The sequence below is a fragment of the Myotis lucifugus genome, unplaced genomic scaffold (genome assembly GCF_000147115.1).
Source record: "Myotis lucifugus unplaced genomic scaffold, Myoluc2.0 scaffold_1530, whole genome shotgun sequence".
NCBI lineage: Eukaryota > Metazoa > Chordata > Mammalia > Chiroptera > Vespertilionidae > Myotis > Myotis lucifugus.
Window position 1 is genome coordinate 7,392 of NW_005872578.1, and position 20,847 is coordinate 28,238.

The following is a 20,847-nucleotide window of genomic DNA, read 5'->3' on the forward strand; positions in this document are numbered from 1 at the left end:
ATTAATTCAGTGGTTGCACACTGTGTTAATTGGTATCATGGCTAAGTATCAGAGCTTCTGGTTTTCCCCATATTCAACACCATGCACTAAGGTAGTGTGACAAGCACTGGAGTTACAAGATGAAGATGACACAGCCCACCCCTGAACAATCATTTATATATATAAATGGCTAATATGCAAAGTGTCCCCTCAGGAGTTTGACCGGGAGATCGGAAGTTCGAATGCTGCTATGATGTGTGTTGACCACCAGGAGGTGGCGCGGAATGAAGCAAGGCCCCGGCCCGGAGCTGGAAGGCCCCAATCGGCCCTGATTGCCAGCCAGGCCTAAGTACCCTACCTTTGCACAGATTTCGGGCACCGGGCCTCTAGTTTACTGTAAACTGAAAAAACAACAAACAAGCAGGCAATTTCACTCAGAGTCATAGATACCACCAACCAATATAACACAGGGCACTATTGGAGCACACAGAGGAGACATCCCAGTTTTGTGTCAATATTGTCAGCTTTTTGGTGGAGGTGATATGTAAGTTGATATCTGATGGACAAAAAAAAAAAAAAAAAAAGTATGCCAGAAAGAGAAATGAAGCAGATGCCAGAACTAGAAATGAGGAAGAACATTTGTGGAACTGGAAATGTCTAGTTTAGCTGCTAGAGCAAAGGGGCAGAGCAGCAAATAGAAGGCTGCATTATTTGGCAACAACTAAATGGATTTCAGTGTTTTTACTCCACGCAAAGGCATTTGGAGTTTTCATGAAGGTAAAAGAATGCCAAGTCAATGACTGGAGTTTTGAATATTGCCCCTCAGTTGACAGTTATATGAACTGTAACTGCTTGACAGTATTACTAGAGGAGTCTGGTTATGTGGCCTTATATCACTAGTAAAAACATGAGAAGTGATGAAGCCAGTTTTCTGACCATAGTTTCAGTGTGCAGGTCGACAGTCCATGGCAGAGGGAAGGAAGAGAATAGCCAGAAATGAAGAGAGATGCATACTGGTAGACTTCTGAGGTCTTTAAAGAGCCGTAGAACATGATGATTACATGTGGGATAAGTATATTCTTCCTTATGACTGTTTATATTTCACATTTTTCATTCACATGGAAAAAATATTTAATGCAGTATATATCATCCAAACATGGAAACAGATGCCATTTCCTATTCTCAGTTTATTTACAAAATCAATGATATCTAATAAATTTTGGCAACATACCTTCTTTTCGTTCTCTAGCTCCATACTCCTGCCATATCTGAAATAGGTCAAATATTATTTTTAGTATTTAAGTTAAATAAGAGACATTACATTATTAGAGAAATGATATATAGCTTATGAAATGTGTCCTTTAAATACTACTTTTAGAGACTGGAGCATTGCACAAATAGAAAAATAATCACATAATTCAGACTCATTTTAATTTTTGATAATAGAGAGCATGCATATATAATGATATTTAGATTAATCTGATAAAAATACAATTATTATTGGTCCATTGAATAACCATAACTTCAGAAAAGTAATATTTGATACCATTGGTTTAAAGAAGTTTAAACAAGTCAAGTCATATTTAACACTGAATGCATTACTTTGCGATTCCAAGAAAAACTGCTATTTATAAAAATTTAGGATTTTGTGAGTTTTTTTTTTTTACTTAAATTGATTTTTCTTTTAAATGATCTTTACAGCCCCCTTCAGGCCAGGTGCTGCTAGCCTACAGCCCCCCTGAGTTGCCTTTCCCTGCTGGGGGGCAGAGGGAGAGGGCTGCCCATGGGGGCGCTGAGGGGCCACATGGGTTCTGTGCCTCTCGGGCATGTTGCTGGGTGGGGGTCTGCTCCTGGGGGCGCTTCAGCTTCTCCTGCCCCTCTTACCACTCCTTCCTGATCCCCAGGCCCCAGCCCAGTGGTTGGTCCTGGCACAGCCCAGGCCAAAGCAATGGGACCCTTCCGCGGTGTACCTGGAGCAGAGGCCTTCCTTGGGGAAGAGGTGGTGTCTGGTGTCTTCCAGGAAACCGGACGGAGCCCGTGGTGACCCCTGGTGACCCTGTTCCCAACGCTGGGGATCCAGAGGCAGCCTGACTCGGGCTGTCATGGATATGCTGGCAGAAGACGGTGTCTGCATTCTAAATCATGGAAAAGCCCATAGGAGAGATAAGTGACTCCGGACTCAAGATATTCAGATGAGTCTGTTGCTTCACATTTTGCCCTTGTCACTGTTTTTTGATGAAGACATCAAAAAACGCTTTAAGGATTCAGAGATATAAAAACCCTTTCCTAAAAAAAAGAGTAAGATTTTCGGAAGAAAAGCTTACAGACGCTCTATTAGATGAAAAAACATGTTCTGTGGGCCGAGAACAAGTAAATAAGGCTTTATCATGCCTGCCGAGAGGTTTGCGTTGATAGAGATAATTTAAAGAGAAAATTGGACAAAATGAACAAAGACAACCTGAATGTTTAAAAGTATTGAATGAACAGCAGCAGTCTAAAGAAGTAGAAGTCCTCAGGCTAAGAACAGAGGTGGAAACACTGCAGGTGATAAGGAATTTAAATCCACCTTCATCAAACTGGGAGGTGGAAAAGCTGAGTTGTGACCTGAAGATCCATGGCTTGGAACAAGAACTAGAACCGATGAAAAAAGAATGTAACTCTCTCAGAATAGAGCCTCAAAAAGCCAAACAAACACATCCATCTCAGGAAGACAATCTGCAGAGCAGAGCTCTCCAAAGACTAAGCATTTCAAGTGATGAAATGCAAAATGCATACTGGGAGCTGAAGGGAGAAATGTCTAATTTGCATCTGGTGACTCAAGTACAGATTGAACTGAAAACCCCAACTGCCATCAAGAAAGCCTGTGCCCCGTAGGATTCCCGTAAGCCCTTGGCAAAGACAGCACACAACTGCACTTGACGAATTTCACTGCAACAAACAAAAGACACCCCCCTCTCTCACCATAGGCAAAACTCTTTGTCTTACCACAGCTTCCCCTTTACCAGGAGATGGAAAGGTTTTATCAGAGAAAGCAGTTCCCCATCATGCACAGATAATGAGAGACCCATTCCTCATGACTGCACAAACTTTCAGGAACATTACTCACATGGCAGAAATTCCCTGGAAGATAATCCCCAAGCCCTCCTAAATCAAGTGAGACAGCATTTGGGGAGACTAACAATGAAACGTTGCCTTTACCCATCCTGCCACCACCGCATAACTTGGGTCAACATAATCAAATCTGCCTTTATAAGAATGAATTCTGAAGAGATCTGTGACTTGGTCATGAAGTTGCTGCACCTCCCCCAAGGGCACTCTTGAGAAATTCTTTAATAAACTGAAAGCGGGATTTGATTACACTTTTGCCAAATTCCTCAATGTACACGTTTGCACATACTGTAACGTATTATGTAGTTGATTTGCCAGTAGGAGAGAGCAACCCTTAATCTTCACATTCTGCCTAACAATCATATATATTACTAACAAATTAATGAACTTGTTTCAAAAAGACAAAAAATAATAACAAAATGAGCTTTCTATTCTTATACTTTAGAAAATTAAAAGTTTAAGATATGTTCTATGCTATTAATTTTTCAATCTAAAATTACAAAAGTGGTACTGTCATAAGGTCACATGAAAATTCTACTGCAAAAAATAACTGAAACTATGCTACTGTCTGTATTATGACTGAGACATTTCTTTATTCATATGGACAACAAAGGTTTCAGAAAATCTTTGATTTGAGGAATAAAAAAATCAATATATGGCCCTGGCCGGTTTTTCTCAGTGGTTAGAGCATCAGCCCTTTGACGTAAGGGTTGCAGGTTTGATTCCTGGTCTGGGGCACGTACCAGGGTTGCAGGTTTGCTCCCCACCCCCAGTAGGGTTGTATGAGGGAGGCAACCATTAGATATTTCTCTCTCACATGGATGTTTCTTTTCTCTCTCCCCTCCTTCCTCCCTCCTACTCTCTCTGAAAAGCAATGGAAAAAGTATCCTCAGGTGAGGATAAATAACAGTAACAAAAATCAATATATAATTCTGTAATTGTAATAACCTTGTTTTCTTTCTAGAAATTAGAGCTACATTTGAAAACAAACAATTATAATTATAGTCTACTTAATAATGAAATGTGTGGGAATACTTCCAATTATATTAAAAGTGTCCTGATCTAGAGTGTTCTTAATAAAACTTTTCTTAAAAAAGGTATCTTTTCACTCAATGCCTGAAACAGGGTTTAAAATAGTATACTAAGCATTAAACACTGTGGTGATCATTATCATGTGATACCCAATACCAAATTTCAGGTGTGAAGACAAATTTGATGACTAACATGTTCCTCAGTATTTTTGGAGGCTGTTTCTATTAACACTTATGACAATAGCATGACAGACAGGCCTTATTAAATGGATAATGTGGCGACATTACTAGACAGACTTTGTAAAATAAATATCTCGATACTAGATAAAGACCAAGGCCTTTATTGAATCAATTTTCTGTCACCATTAATAAAATAGGTATTATGTGACTCACACTTTTACACAACTTGAATTAAGAAACTACCCATGGAACATTATTCTCTGTTCCCCCAAAAGCTCCTTTCCTAAATATTTACTTCTGTGGTGTTTATGCTTATTTCTAGGTGAGGACTTTGTCCAGACAGTGGAAGGAGCTTGAAGTTCCAACATTAATAAGGAGAACACATCTGCCATGTTATTCCTATTGTGTCATTTTCAACAATATAAAACGATGAGAAAAGTATACACATTAAAACAATGTATCAGCAACATTCAATTCAAAGTATTTGTCATTAGAAGGATTTTTCTCAGAACTGGTCGTTCCCAAACTCTCTCCCATAGGAATCTGTTTCCCCTGTGGACACCTGCAGGATTGCAGGATTGCAGAGTCTCCATCCCCCCTTAGTTAGGCAGCTCGATTTGTCTGTATTATATGAAACATTTTCATGCAAATTCTAAAAATAAAAGTTCTAGTCTTTTAAAAGTTCATACCTTAAATATTTAAGGTATGAAAATCACTGATTTATTTATTTTTATTTTTTATCAAGCATATATATGTCATATTTCATGGAAAGTTCCATAGATTTCTGCTTTCATACAAAAAGCATAGTGAAGGTAAATATGAGAAAATTGGGAGAAACCAAGATGGTGGCATAGGTAAACACCAGAAATTGCTGCCTCGTACAACCACTTCAAAAATATAACTAAAAGACAAAAAGGACATCATCGAGAACCACAGGAAGGCTGGCGGAGTGGAAATTCTACAACTAGAAGGAAAGAGAAAAGCACACTGAGACTCAGAGGAGATGCGGAAGTAAAGTGCAGAGGTACGGAGGCACGCGTGGAAAGGGCAGGCAACTGAGGACGTGGTTGTCTTTTTTAATCGGAAGGGAGTCTCAAGCTCCCAAATGCTCTGAACTCCACTTCTGGACAAGTCTTTGGGGATCCAGACTCATACAGGGAGAAACTGGACTGTCTGGCATCGGTCAGAACTCCAGGGCGGCTTTCTCTCAGAGGTACTGGCAGTGATTACCGCGGGACACTGAGATGCGGGGCCTTTTAGGGTAGGACTAAGTAGCAGCCATAGCTGCTTGCTCCGCCCTGTTGATCCCCTGAGACCCTGCCCCACCCAAGCTGTGTGCAGAGGCTTTTGCATATGAAAGGCCTGGCCCTTTGCAACCTGAAAATTACCAACAAACTGCAGCTTGGTGAGAGACCCAGAACTTCCAAAAGAAGGCCCAAGGCCCCACAGCAGCTTGCATTGCTTCACAGCTGGGCCTCATCTGGGCACCTCCAAACCCCAAACAAAGAAGAGAAATCTTCAGATCTCTCCATAGCTCCTGCTGGGTAGCCTCAGGCAGAGGCTAAATTAGCACCTCCTTAGAGATCCAAGAGCCAGTGTACCCAGTGGTCAGAGTGGGACCATCCAGATTACAAATCCTCAGATCCATAAGGGACACACTTAGGGGGCAGACTCAGTGAGCTCCAAAGCCCCACTGAAGCAAATCTTGCCCCAGAAGGGTGTCTCCAGCACAGAGGTTCTCCCACTGCAGACACAGCTGATTCTCACAGCCAACTGGCCTGGAGGTCAATTCCTCCCACTGATACCAACAACAATCAAGGCTTAACTACAACAAGACTGTGCAAAAAACCCAGAAAGGGGTGCACCAATTGTGTCCACCTCAGGTAATTGGGGAGGCTGAGCCACTGGGCCCTATAGGACACCTAGCACAGAAAGCCACTCTATCAACACAGGGAAGCAGCCAAAATGCAGAGACAAAGAAACGGGTCACAAATGACAGAAATGGAGGAAAGCAAACTACTGGACATAGATTTCAAAACCACACTTATAAGGTTTTTCAAGAATTTTCTAGAAACTGCCGATAAATTTAATGAGACCCTCAAGAAATCTAGTGAGACCCTTGAGGTTATGAAATAGTAACAACTAGAAATTAAGCATGCACTGACTGAAATAAAGAATATTATACAGAGTTCCCAACAGCAGACTAGAGTATTGCAAGAATCAAGTCAAAGATTAGAAATACAAAGAAGCAAAAAACACCCAACCGGAAAAACAAAAAGAAAAAAGAATCCAAAAATATGAAGATAGTGTAAGGAGCCTCTGGGACAACTTCAAGTGTACCAACATCCGAATTATAGGTGTGCCAGAAGAAGAGAGAGAGCAAGATATTGAAAACCTATTTGAAGAAATAATGACAGAAAACTTCCCCTACCTGGTGAAAGAAATTGACTTACAAGTCCAGGAAGCACAGAGAATCCCAAACAAAAGGAATCAAAGAGGACCACACCAAGGCACATCATAATTAAAATGCCAATAGCAAAAGACAGAGATAGAATCTTAAAAGCAGCAAGAGAAAAACAGTCAGTTACCTACAAGGGAGTACCTATATGACTGTCAGCTGATTTCTCAACAGAAACTTTGCAAGCCAGAAGGGAGTGGCAAGAAATATTCTAAGTGATGAGTAGCAAGAACTTACAACCAAGATTACTCTACCCAGCAAAGCTATCATTCAGAACTGAAGGTCAGATAAAGAGCTTCACAGACAAGAAAAAGCTAAAGGAGTTCATCACCACCAAACCAGTATTATATGAAATGCTGGAAGGTATCCTTTAAGAAGAGGAAGAAGAAGAAAAAGGTAAAGATACAAATTATGAACAACAAATACACATCTATCAACAAGTGAATCTAAAAATCAAGTGAATAAATAATCTGATGAACAGAATAAGCCTGTGAATATAATAGAATCAGGAACATAGAAAGGGAGTGGACTGACAATTCTTGGAGGGAAAGGGGTGTGGGAAGAGACTGTACAAAAATTGTACACCTATGGATGTGGACAGTGGGGGCGGGTAAGGGCAGAGAGTGGGGTGGGAACTGGGTGGAGGAGAGCTATGGGGGGACAAAAGAGGAACAAATGTAATAATCTGAACAATAAATATTTAATTAAAAAATATTGTAATAATTATGTATGGTGCCAGGGGGTGCCAGACTTATGGGGTGATCACTTTATAAGTTATATAAATGTCTAATCACTATGTTGTACACCTGAAACTAATATAATATTCAATGTGAAATGTAATTGAAAAAGAAAATTACAAAAATATCAAAAATAAATATGAACAAACTGCTAGGATTTGGAATTGGTATATCTTCCTTCATGCTCTATTTCTTTCTTGTATTTCTTGCTAATGTCAGTTTGTCTATCATTAGCAGCCAGTCTTTTCTACCTCCCCTTAATTGTCATTTCTAATATGTTAGCAATTGAGAAACCAGATAAGCAAACTTTGAAACTTTGGCTCCAAATACACAATTCTGCTTGAAGGCTTTAATGTCCCCTGAATAAACTGCACAATTTTTAATGTTTTATTTTGTAGCAGCTCTTTTGGTTACTCAGAGTTTCATTTACTTTCTGGTTCCTGTCTCTCTTTTGGACAGTGGAGGACTTGTTGCAGGCATATAAGCATAACCAATGAAAATCACTGACTTAGTCCAAGTTTCTAATTTGTCCTAAGAGGCAACAAAAGCTCAGAGAGATTACAGGTTGCCTGAGGTCACAAAACCAATTAGCTGCAGGCCCAAAGTGGGCTCTAAGGCCTAAGGTTCTGTGCCAGCTCCTTCCTCATATTCATGGAAAAATAAACAAAACTTTAACTATAACTCAGAGAAAATGAATCTGTAAAACTGTCATGTAGCTCAATAATGTTTTAGCATGAGATACAAAATAATAGTGTTGTAACTCAATTATCAATTTTTGAGCAATGAGTAAAAATATAGGAACAGAAATTAATATCATAAATCCTATTTGTAGTAGTCATTACACTCAATTTATAAAGCACAGATTATTTAGCCACAGGACAAGAAACTTGAAGCACAGATTATTTAGCCACAGGACAAGAAACTTGAAGGAGAAAATCCTTAGTTAAACTAAAGAAATTCTTCCTTAAAGGAACTATCCATTCCCTCCAAATAAAACTTGGTTTACCAAAATCAACCAACAAATGAATCATCTGTGTTGGCGGTTATCTATAGCAAAATTTAAAACACAAAACAGATTTCTCTTTACTGTTTGGCATGCTTCTGCCCAACCACTTTCATCCTTAGTTGGTCTGTACACTTAACCCCATCAGAAATCATAGGAGCACCTTCACTTCTCTGCTCTCCAGTCTCCACAGGAGGCTTTAGGCTCTCTCTACCTTCCTCACGAGGGGACAGAAGAGTTACCTGATGTGTGCACTTGAGAGAAGGAACTGAGGATGCTTGCTTAGCCCCAAAGCACTTCTTTGAAAAGACATGTCTATCCACAGTCACATGAACTTGGGTCTGCTCTCATCTCTGCAGGGAGCAGCCTGCCCAGGGACAGTTGTCAGGTATTTCTTCCCTCCACTCACAACTGGGTGTGAAACTGCCTGATTTGGGATGAGTGTTCAGAAGCCCTGTGACCCCACATCTAAACCACATTTTCCAATTCCTTACTATGTGTGAGTAACCAAGCTAGTAAGTCCATCTCCATCTGCCTGACTCTATGATCCAATCTCAAAAGGGAAGCAGGGCTGTCATTTGCCATCTACCCCAGCACAGCTCCATCAAGAAAGATGACTACTCTACACTTACAGAAATGTCTTCTCCTTCCTTGACTTTATACTTAATGTACATTGTTCAAAACAACCCCCATTTTAAAGAGGGGAAGTTATATTTTGAAAGAAAAATGCAGAGAAGCCAACAACAGCAAAACACAAAAAATGCAAATATATGTTCATTCATTTAACACTAATTTATTGATAGGCTACCATTCTATTACATTTGATATTACAGGTTGAAAAATAATGTTACCTTCTCTATTTGAGACCAATTGATACATATATACAAACGACAGACACATCTATATTCCCATTTGTGATATATGGTCAGTAACTGTTGATATTTTTAAGTTAAATTTTGGTATCATCCTTATTTTAAATGTTATAAAAATAAATGTAATATAAACATAATAAAATCAAGTGCATTTGCACATTTAAACTATAGCAATTCATTATCTAATTGTAAAAAGGTTAATGTGAGAAGGAAATACATTATCAGTTTGTAAATATCAAAAACATGTATTTTATTGCAGAAAAAAAAGAACCAAGGAAAAATTTGCTAATCAAGGAGCTGAAAAGTTAAGTACAGAGAAAAATGAATGGAAAAAAAGCATAGAAAGAAGTTGAGCAATTATCGGTTGTCTTTAAAAGATAAAACGACTACAGGGCAATTGTGTAAGTGGACAAAATAAAGTGAAGACATGAGGAATTATATAGAGCATATAATTGATGTGATAAACAAGTTTGTTAAGCTCTGTTTCTGCCTTCTGAGAAACCAGCATCACCACTGTGAGAGTTTGAAAAGAGGTAAAATTCAGAGTAGAAAGGCACTGCCTTGTTGATGTAAACATGTGGTCTGTGTTTCGTGGGGAAGTACTGAGACCAACATTTTGTGGAGACACAATGTTCTGTCTGCCATGTACAAAGCTAAAGTCTTAGGAATAGTAACTGTTTTAGCTTTCATGTATTTGTATAGCAAAAGTTGTTAACTGAATACACATTTGAGAAATAGAAAAAATTATTTACATAAATTATTAGAGTTCTAATGTTTTCTGAAAGTCTTAGAAATGAACCAAAAGTCCAAAATCAATCAATGTAAAATTGAGTCTCCCTATTTAACACAGATTGAAAGGACAATGAGGAACTATGTGACATGCATTGTGTTAGGAACACAAATATTGAAAAACAGTTGAATACAAAAAATTTTGAAATCAGAGAAATTCTATCTGTTATAAAATTGTCGGGAATAAATTTTTAAGTTTTCAGTTCTAAGAAAACAATTCCACGTGCAAGAAAAATGTAGAGATATGTCTGTTCAAGCTAATTTTAACTTTTGTAACTTATCATAATAAACTAAATAACACAGTTAAATAAAACTGTGAAATCACTTCTGATGTATTGGACAAAATCCAGAATTAAACTAGAATGTGAAAACTAATGGTAAGAATTAGCAAATCAGATAAGTAGCAAGCTATACCAGTACAATGGAATCAATTGGGCAAGGCTCACCTCCATGTAATGACGACAAAGGCAACAAACCTAAATATCATGAACGTGAAGAGAACTGAAATCACAGATTGGAGCGATACTTTGGGTGGGGGGGTGGCGGGCGGGGGGGAACCTCAGCCCGACCTGCACCCTCTCCAATCTGGGAGCCCTCAGGGAAGCCCTCTCTAATCCGGGAGTTTCTGTCTGTCTTTGCAATCATATGAGCGAATTGTCTGAGACCCCCAACCCAGTTTGGTTTGTTGCTCACAGATTAATAGAGGCATTTTTTTTCTTTGCTTCATTGGTGGAGATTTCCAGGAAGTTTTAGGATATCTTCCCTTTAATTTTTCCTAGACACTCTGATTTTACTTATGCCTCTCACCTTTGCTTTCCCTCCATCCCCAACCTCAACAGTAACTTGCTCTAGGCTCACTTTGCTCTAGTGCAGCAGTTCTCAACCTGTGGGTTGAGACCACTTTGGCGGTCGAACAACCCTTTCACAGGGGTCATCTAAGACCATCCTGCATATCAGATATTTACATTACTATTCATAACAGTAGCAACATTACAGTTATGAAGTAGCAACAAAAATAATCTTGTGGTTGGGTCACAACATGAGGAAATGTATTTAAAGGGCCAGAAGGTTGAGAACTACTGCTCTAGTCTCTAGAAGAACTAGGATTCCTAGCATTCATGGTGCTCCCTGCCCTCTGGACTTCTGCTTCTGGTCCTGAGGCTGCCATCAGAACTACAGTTCCCAGCATTCCTGTGCTTCCCTTGCTCTGGTCTTCCACTTCAGGTCCTGGGACTGCCACCAAAACTACTATTCCCAGAATTCCTGGTGCTCCCCAGGCTCTTGGTTTTCCCCAACTGAGAGAGCCATGTCCCCACAAGCTGCCGGTTCTCCCACTCTGCTCTGTGTATGCAAATTACCTGCCATCTTTAGCAGGTTAACTTGCATACTAACTCCTCATTGGCTGGTGGGCATGGCTGGTGGTTGTGGCTTGTGAGCACGGCTTTAGCATAGCGGAGGGATGACTAATTTGCATGTTTCTCTTTTATTATATAGGATTGTCCTTAAAGTTAGAAAAACAATGCCGAATAAGACAGAGCACTACAGTTGGAATAGTTCAAAATGTTTAAACTTTGGCAAATAAAGGGGATTGATAAACACATTCAATATTGATGTATTTGTAACATTTATTCTTTAGAATCATAGTTCAATAATCTTTAGAAGTCTGTTGTTTTATAATGCCCCATCCCAAAACCCACCCTTTCTATTATTTTAGACATGTTACCATCTCTCATAGAATTAGTTGTTTTCCTAATGGCAATAATTACCTTCCCAGTGACTCTACAAGGCACCTTCTTTCCACAAGTCTAAGAATTTTGTAAACCTCAACTGCTATAGAAATTTGGTGACCTATCTCTATATCTTGATAGATTGGTGCTTCAGACTCTCTCTTCCTGAGTCTAGCATGATTTGGTGAACCAATGCCCCTCAGGGAAACTATGTATACCTTGAAACTACAATGTTAAGTTTAAAATCAACTATTTTTTTTTCAATTTATAGAGAAATACTAAGAGTAAGCACCTCATTCCTCCCAAAATATTAGTTAAACAAAAAAATTTCCACAAATATCTTCCCTGGCATTGCTTCTGCATTTACATTCTTTTCTCTCTTCATTTTGCAAAATGAGACATTTTCTGATTTTCTGGTGAGGACATTTCAAGTCTGCATCATAGTTTTGCTTAACAATTTACAAAAGCATTTGATTTTTTTTTGTACCAGTAGCCCAGTTTTACAAATTTGTAACAACTGAGACTGTATTTGGCCTAAAGGCTGTCTAGAAATTCTTAGCTTTGCTCTTCTATGTTGTGTTATGATGAAGCAAACTAAGGAAAAGAGGTTGAAGTCTCATTTAGCACAGGCCTGTGCTACCTTTCCCTGCATGAAAAACACCATAAAAAATAATGAAAACCATAAACCATTGTGCATTGATTGAAATGGGTATTTCAGTGTGTGACGTCAGCATCATGACAAAGTGTGTCTCCTCTTAAATCTACAACAAGTGGAACATCTAGAACCCAACAAAGGCACCTCTACTCACCTCGATAGTGGGCATCTTGGGATGTGCAGGACAGGCAGGATGGAGAGAGGAGCAGGGACAGGCCCCTACTGCAGTTCTCCAAGGACAAGGCTGAACTTACAGCCCTTGCAAACACAGTACTGGTGGGGGAGGCAGGGTGCAGTGCCCACACCACTGCCCAGTAGGAGTCCCTCCCCCTCCCCAAATCCAGATCCCTCCCCAGCTGCAGCTGTGCTCACACCACCACAGACCAGTAGCAGCAGCAGAGCCAAGTTTCCAGCCTCCAGGCCACAGCACAGTGCTGCCAGTGGCCAAAGGGAATGAGGCAGCAGCTCAGTGGGCTCACAAACTGGCTCCCCTCAACTGGCCACACCCACACCTTCCCCGATGGGGTGCCCTGAGGCCCACGTGACCAGGATACAGCACTGGCACCCACCACCCTAGTTACCCAGGCTGCCACTCCCATGTCCAAGGGTAAGCCTCAAACACCTTGACTCACTGCACACCCTCCCCAAGCTTCAGTAGTACAGGTAAGAGAAAAGAAAAACTGCACTATAAGACCATCTACTGGAAAACAAAAGAAAGACCTGAAATTATCAACCTGCTGAATTGTGAAAATCACAACATTCCTAAGAAAAGTGTTCAGCACTTCAAATGTGCCAGCAGAGGAACAACCCATCAAGCAGCCTGGACCACCATAGTAACACTAACACAGAAAGAAAATGATAATTCTCCAGAAGGAAACTCAGAATACTGGACGATTGTGATCTAAATGAACAGAGAAATCAAAATAGCAAAATAGTCATGAAGGAACTCAGCGAGATACAAGAAAACTCAAAATCAGTTCAACAAGCTCAGGAATGAAATGAATGAACAGAAGGAGTACTTTACCAAACAGATGAGAAGTATAAAAAAGAACCAAACAGAAATTCTGCTGCTGAAGAAGTCAATAATAATATGAAGAAGGAATATTTTAATAGCACTGATACACAATGAAAGCTAGTTGCTATTTCAAGACTCCCTATCATTGCCATCTTAGTCATCAATCATTCAAGTGCTGTCCAGATAAACAGACATAAGTACACTTAATTTAAAAATTCAAATATTAATACATAAATTTAAAAATAAAAATTCAAATATTTGCTAAATTTAACTATTTTATGAATGACAGCTGCTCAGCAAGACAATTTACAACAATTGGAATAAAAATGCTGAAGTAAATAGCAATTAACACTGCCCTTTGACCTAAGAAGATGACAAACATTTTCACTTAAAGAGAGAAATTTAACCTTTTAGTGCTACAAGTTATTTAATTCATTAAAATGATTTATCTCCATTTCATTTAAGTAGCAAACATCCATAAATGGTTAAATATTTAGATGTCAATCATTCACTTATGGTTAGGGGTGGAAAAGTTGGGGTTCAGCAAAACTTAAAAATGGTTATGAGCCATCACCAATTTAAAATCCATTAGAAAGTAAGCCAAAGCATCTCCAAGTACACCACTGGTTATTAGACAAGAATATATAATTTCTAAAATCAAAGTGACATGCAGCTTTTTAAGAAGTTTAAAATGTGTCACTTTAGGCATAGTAATTGAATAAAGTTAATGATAGGTATCTCTTGCAAATGAGACATCCAGGGACTTAAAAGTGATTATAAAATTTCTGTCTCCTTTCTACATTAGCACAATAATTAAGACTTTTTATTAGTGTGTACTAGTCAATTAAGCAACTCGGAATTTCACCAAATGAAACACAAGAATTATATCAGAAATCTGAAACCCAAGAGGAAAAAAGATAATATAACTAACCTGTGGTAAGTTGAAGTGCATGGACTTGAGGTAGGAATCCCCAAGTTTTCTCTTGGAATGGAATTTCTCTTGCTGAGCTGTTTCTCCCAGTAAAGTTTGTTGCTGACTTCTGCTAGCTTCTCCTTAATCCTAGGAAAACTGTAAACAACAAATGCTTAGTATTTTATTTTTCTCTAAGTGACTTGCAATTGTTTAAAGTAGCCAGGACAGTAAGTGGAATTGCCCATTAAATAGCATTTTCGCAATGAAAACGTGTCAGAGAAGATCTGCTCTATTCAAGTACAGGTTCTTAATTTTTCTAAAAAAGTACTTATGTTTCCAGGCAGTGGGGGGAGCAGGTTCCTAACTAAGTACTTAATCCACAGTGGGGAGGCTATCAGTGATGCAGACGGCTTATCAGGTAATACTTGCTGCCTCTGGAAGGGCTGGACTTACAAGACCTTTTAAGATGCCCTTGGATGTACTTAGTAGCCACTTTAGAGATTAAAAAAAAAAAACCCTCAAAGACATTGTCAAGCATTTGCCTTCACCACCCTTGTACAATACACTCATTACCTTGGAGATATTAATCATTTAACACCCAGGCATTATTTAGAACAACAACCTGTAAGGGAGAACAAGATATCCTGGCTGGTGATCAAATGAATGAAAACAGCTCTAGAGGCCATCTATCTATATTATAAAAGGCCTGTGGCCATAATGCTGGAACGCCAGAACAACCAAACAACCCATCACGAGAAGGTGCATGGAGCACCTCTCAGTCGCTGCCCCCAGCCTGCCAGCCGTTTGGCACAGAGTTGGGGTCTGAGGCCTGTGGGGCAGAGGCAGTGAGCTACTCTCGCACGGTGGGCCTGGGGTCCTGCCGGCATGGCGGGTCTGGGTTTTGTGTGATTTTGCTTGCTGGGCCTCTAGTTATGCAAAGTGTCTCCTTGGGAGTTCAACCAAAGACAGGGCATTTGATCACTTGCTATGATGTGTGCTGACCACCAGGGGGTGGTGAGGAATGAAGGGAGGCCCAGGCTGGCAGCCCAAAAGCCCTGGTAGGCTCTCATCGCTGGCCAGGCCTAGGGACCCGATCTGTGCACCAATTTCATGCACTGGGCCTCTAGTCTATTGATAATAACAAAGTTCACAATCAAGAAAGTAAATATACCAAGTACCAGAATGTGTTGGAGTAACTTAACCCTTTGTGTTTAAGTTTTTATCTTAACTATTTCTATTTAGGGGGCTTCTGACAAGCAATTATACTAATAAAAAAGTAATATGCTAATTAGACCGGAGACCTTCTGAAGACCTTTGGACAAAGCCAGAGGCTTGGCTAGCCTGCAAACCGCCCCCAAACGGCCCTCAGCTCCTCACCCAGGCTGGCCATGCTCCCCCAGCGGGGACCCTCACCCCGATGAGGGCATGGCCAGCCTGCAAATGGCTTTCAGCCCCTCACCCAGGCTGGCCATGCCCTCCAGTGAAGTCCCCCACCCTGATGGGGGCATGGCTGGCCTGCAAACCACTCCAGCCACTCACCCAGGCCGGCCACCCCCCCAAGGTGACCCATATCCTGATCTGAGACCCCTTTCAGGGCAGACCAACCAGCCCCAACCAATGCACCAGGCCTCTTTCTATATTAATAAAAGGGTAATATGCTAATTAGACCAGGAGACCTTCTGGATGTCTGTCCGGACAGAGTCATAGTGGTGGGGCCAAGACAGAGGTGGTTAGGGCCAATCAGGCCAAAAGGGGAGGGCAGTTGGGGTTATCAGGCTGGTGGGGGGACAGCTGAGGTCGAGCAGGCCGGCAGACAGAGTGGTTAGGGGCTATCAGTCAGGCAGGCAGGTGAGCAGTTAGGAGCCAGCGGTCCCCGATTGCGAGAGGGTTATCTGACTGCCCATTTAGGCCCGATCCCTGTGGGGATTTCCCACAGGGATCAAGCCTAAACTGGCAGTCGGACATCCCCCAAAGGGTTCCCAGATTGGAGAGGGTGCAGGCTGGGCTGAGGGATAACCCCTCCTCCCCTGTGCACTAATTTCGTGCACTGGGCCACTAGTTTATAATAATATCGCTGTTTAAATTTTAGAGCTTCAAGACACTCAGCTTAAAGACTAGTAGTAGACCCAGATAACTACATGGAAATATTAAGTGGGGAAAATAAAGGCAGGTAAAAGCAAAAAAGGGGGAGAGATGAAACCATCTTAGAGGGACATTTGAAAGGTAAGTTTATTTACTAACATCACTTTCCAAAGTTAAAGGACCTAGTTGGCTTTCACTCCCTACTAATCTATGAACCTGGCCCAATAGTAACTATGTTTAAAGTTTAGAGGCTAATTAATGAATTAAATTTATTTTCTCTGATTCTGCATTTGACTTACTCAGTTAGCTGATTTTCCAGTAACTTTCTGCCTTCCAATTCTTCTTGGTAGAGTCGCACATATTTTTTCAATTCTCTTTCGATATCATCTTGAGAAGTTTGCACTTTAGAGATTTCTGATTCCAATTCTTTATTTCTGAGTTCCAAGTGACTTGTTGAAGCCTGATCATTTATCTTCTGCTCTGACGTTTCTTGAGATGCTCTTTGTCTCTACAACAAATAAAAAGGATACATTCTTAAAGTAATTATAAGCTGAACACTTATATTTGTTTTCTTTAGTTTTGAGTCATCAACTCAGAGATCAGCTTTAAGTGTGAAAAAAGCTGAAATTTAAAATAGTTATCATCAATGTCCACTGAATTAAATCTGAGTTATAAAGTTTATCATTCTTCTATTAGTACTCATGTAATCTGATAATTCAAAGAATAATAGAATCAGTATAAGATATTAAAAGTTAAAAAATATAACTTAATTCAAGAGTATGGTACAATTTTGAAATCACGTTTTTTACCTTTTCTTCCTAATAGTCTTATTTTACATCAACTGGTCTTAAAACTAAAATGAAGGATCATTTGGAAAGATCAATTTAGTGATAATGTTGGAAACTAAAATAGTGAAAAGGAAAAACAAATGCCACCTTCCTTCCAGAAATCTACAAAATAAATTGCTATTAAAGGGAGTAAAGGAGAGGCAAAAATACTGTATTTATCGAAAAGGTAATTTGCAGTGAAATGAATTAAAGCACAATAAATCAAAAAAATTAACCTGTAAAAGTGAATTGACTTTTTCTACTTTGTCTGCTACATCCCGTATTGCTCTTTCTTCAAGCTTCTTTTTATAGTCTTCTAATTCACAGATTTCTACCATATTCTTTTCTATATTTCTGAGGTTTACTGCTTCTTGTTTTGCCTTCTTTACTCTATCCTTTAGTTCTTCACGTCGCTTTAGAAGTGCTTCCATTGATAACTCCTGTTGAGGTGTCTTTTCCTCATCCAGACGTATACATTTTGAAGATGATGGTTGCAGTTTTGCTATAAGCTCATCATTCTGCATGAATAAAAGAATATAGTTTGGTTATGAAGGTGTGGACACCAGTATGAAATTTTGAAATGAATTCAGTGGCAACAAAATGTTACCTATACTCTGGTAGGGTCTTAGAATGTGAAACCTTCAATTGCTCAGAATCAAGATCAAAGTTAAAACAACCAGGAGTCACAAAAATGTATTTACTGTTGTCATCTTTGCCACACAACATCTCTTCTGCCCTTGATTTTATACTCTTTTTTTCTATGACTGTTTCATGTCTTTCCTCCACAAAATGACTATGCATTGCTCCTGAATAGAAAGTCTCATATCTCTTCCCCCATCTTAACACTTCATAATCTTACACAAAAGTTTTAGGGGTATGGTATTCAGATATTCAGGACTGAGTCAAAAAATGCCTCACAAAATAAGACTTTGGAAATGAGACTAATTAATTAATCTTCTAAATATAGACTCTAATGTCATATGTCTTTTATTGAACTGTGAACGTTTGATGCTAATTTGAATTGCATTCCAAAAAGAAATGATTCCCCGAGTTACTGAGAAATTACATCTCTCACTGTAAAAGTTTAGCGAGATGAGCCCTACATTTTTCATAATAAAAAAAATGAGGATGGGGCTTAATCCAATAGTGCTATCTTGAAATTCTCTGTTACTTCCCACAAACTAAGGAAACATAGTAAACAAAACAACATCATCAACAACAACAACAAACTTGCTGGAATGTCAGTGATCATGACTTGGGAAGAACTACTTTCCTTCAGATACAATGATTATTTGGTAAGACAAGGTGAGGGATGTCCAGTTTTTGAAGCACCTCTCCAGATTCTTTGGCACTTGTCCAGGAAATAGGTGCTGGCCTCAGTGCTACCTGGGTTCTGGTGAATAGGATATGGTGACTGCTGTGTGACTGCTATGTTTGGGTGCCATCGGACTCTCTCCCCAGGGAAGCTCACCCTGGGAACCCAGCCAACATGTTGTGAAGAACGAAGCAGCCCAAGCCACATGGTCATCCTCACACAGGTGTCCAGCTGAGACTGCCCCAGCGAACGTCCCAGCCAAAAGCCCGCTGCACCTGAGAAACCCGTGAATGACCAAGCCTTTAGAGATGATTCCACTTCCCAGCTTCAAGTCATCCCAGTTGATGGCAAGTGGAAAAGAAATGAGCTGGCCTCACTGCAGATTTGTGAACAAGTAAATGCTGCTTTAAGACACCAGGTTTGGAGGTGGTTACTGAGCAGCAATAAGTAACTGGCACAGATACTGACATTAAAAATAGAGTGCTGACACTAAAAAAGAAACACACACGTATGGGAGCATCTCTGAACAGGCGGCAGGTGGAACCCGACATAATGTAGAGAAGCGTGAGAATGAAAACCAAAAGGGCCTCCAAGAAAGGGTGAGTGGAGGCCTGATGGCCCCTGAAGAGGCTGACAGCAAGGGCTTCTAGGCAAGTGAACACAATGACACTGAAAGGAAGATGACAGGGATTCTCGCTAGGAAGCAGCTGAAAGTGAAATCGATGAGAAACATAAGCTAAAAATAGACAAATAAATATAAAAGGACCCCATTTACCGGGTTAAAATATTGATTTCTTGTTTATACCTTCTCCCACATGTCCAATTGTCAAATAATCCTAAAGTAAAGAAATGGCTTCTGGGCTAACATCAAATCCAGGGTGTCCAGAAAACATGTTCGAAGGATGAAGCCAAAACTCATAAAACCCTTAAGACCATAGAAACATTTACGTGGTGCCTCAAAGGATTTTCAGAATGTAAGAATTTTAACGGCACTGCTCTATAACACCTCCAGGAAGCCCAGGTGAAGAGCTGATCTGAAAACAAGTGGTGAGGTGGCTTTTCTGATGCCATGAACCCCAATAAAATTAACTGGACAGACACTCAAAGTTCCTCAGAGAATGCTAGCTTTGCCTCCTGAAGGGAGACCGAGACAGTACACAATCAAAAGGGCCTCTGGGCCTTAGATGTTCCACAGGGAGGACCCAGGCTGTATAAAGAGCTGCAAGCACAGGCCATTTTTTATGAAAAGGACAGAGCAAAGTCTCAGAGGGAACAGCCAAGGGCCACAGAGAAGCACTCCAAGGTCAGGACTAAGCTTTCCTTTCCTCAGTGAGGAAACAGAGAGGATTGTGAAATCATTTTAAATCTCAGGGGCAAAACAAATGCAATGCCTTTTGGCACCATTTAAATACAATTTCTCTAGCTTACTTCAAGCCTGCTTCTATGTTATACCTCAGTGTTTCTCCATAGGAAACAAATTGGCTTTAAAATTTTGAGATTTCAGCCCTCGCTGGTTTGGGTAAGTAGATAGAGCACAGCCTGCAGACTGAAGGGTCATGGGTTCCATTCAGGTAAGGGCACATTCCTGGGTTGTGGGCTCAATCCCCAGTAGGGGGCATTTAGGAGACAGCCCATCAATGATTCTCATCACTGATGTCTCTCTCCCTCTCTCTCTCTCCCTCTCTCTCTCCCCCGCTTCCTCTCTAAAAACAAGTGGTGAGGTGGCTTTTCTAATGCCATGAACCCCAATAAAATTAATATATATATATATATATATATATATATATATAAAAATTTGTGCACTCCGGGGGAAGTGGGTGTCCCTCAACCTGGCCTGTGCCCTCTCACAGTCTGGGACCCCTCGGTAGATAACGACCTGCTAGCTTAGGCCTGCTCCCGGGTGGCAGAGGGCACACCCAATCCCTAAGTGCAGCCCCTGGTCAGGCTCAGAGCAGGGCCGATTGGGGAGTTGAGGCTCTGCCCTGTCAGGCACAGAGCAGGGCGGATTGGGAGGTTGCGATGCCACCCTCAGTCATGCTCAGGATAGGTCCGATTGGGGGGTAGGGGCACTGCCCCCTATCACACTCAAGGCAGGGTAGATGGAGAAGTTACGGAACCACCCCCTATCACGCATAGAGCGAGGACCGATCAGGGGG

The 20,847-nt window shown here is 40.4% G+C and overlaps 1 protein-coding gene and 1 pseudogene across 1 annotated transcript in view; one reads left to right on the forward strand and one right to left on the reverse strand.

Annotated features, from left to right (window-relative positions):
• The first annotated feature begins 1,890 nt into the window (after positions 1 to 1,890).
• Positions 1,891 to 3,245, forward strand: LOC102427005 (annotated as a pseudogene).
• Positions 3,246 to 16,844: 13,599 nt separating this feature from the next.
• The window catches only part of LOC111824447 (ankyrin repeat domain-containing protein 18A-like), a 27,407-nt gene continuing 23,404 nt past the window's right edge, over positions 16,845 to 20,847 (reverse strand). The window contains exons 5-6 of the mRNA XM_023748551.1: positions 17,613 to 17,894; positions 16,845 to 17,057 (exon numbers count right to left, since the gene is read on the reverse strand). Of these exons, the coding sequence (XP_023604319.1) occupies positions 16,845 to 17,057; positions 17,613 to 17,894 (495 nt within the window). The remainder of the gene's footprint in view (positions 17,058 to 17,612; positions 17,895 to 20,847) is intronic.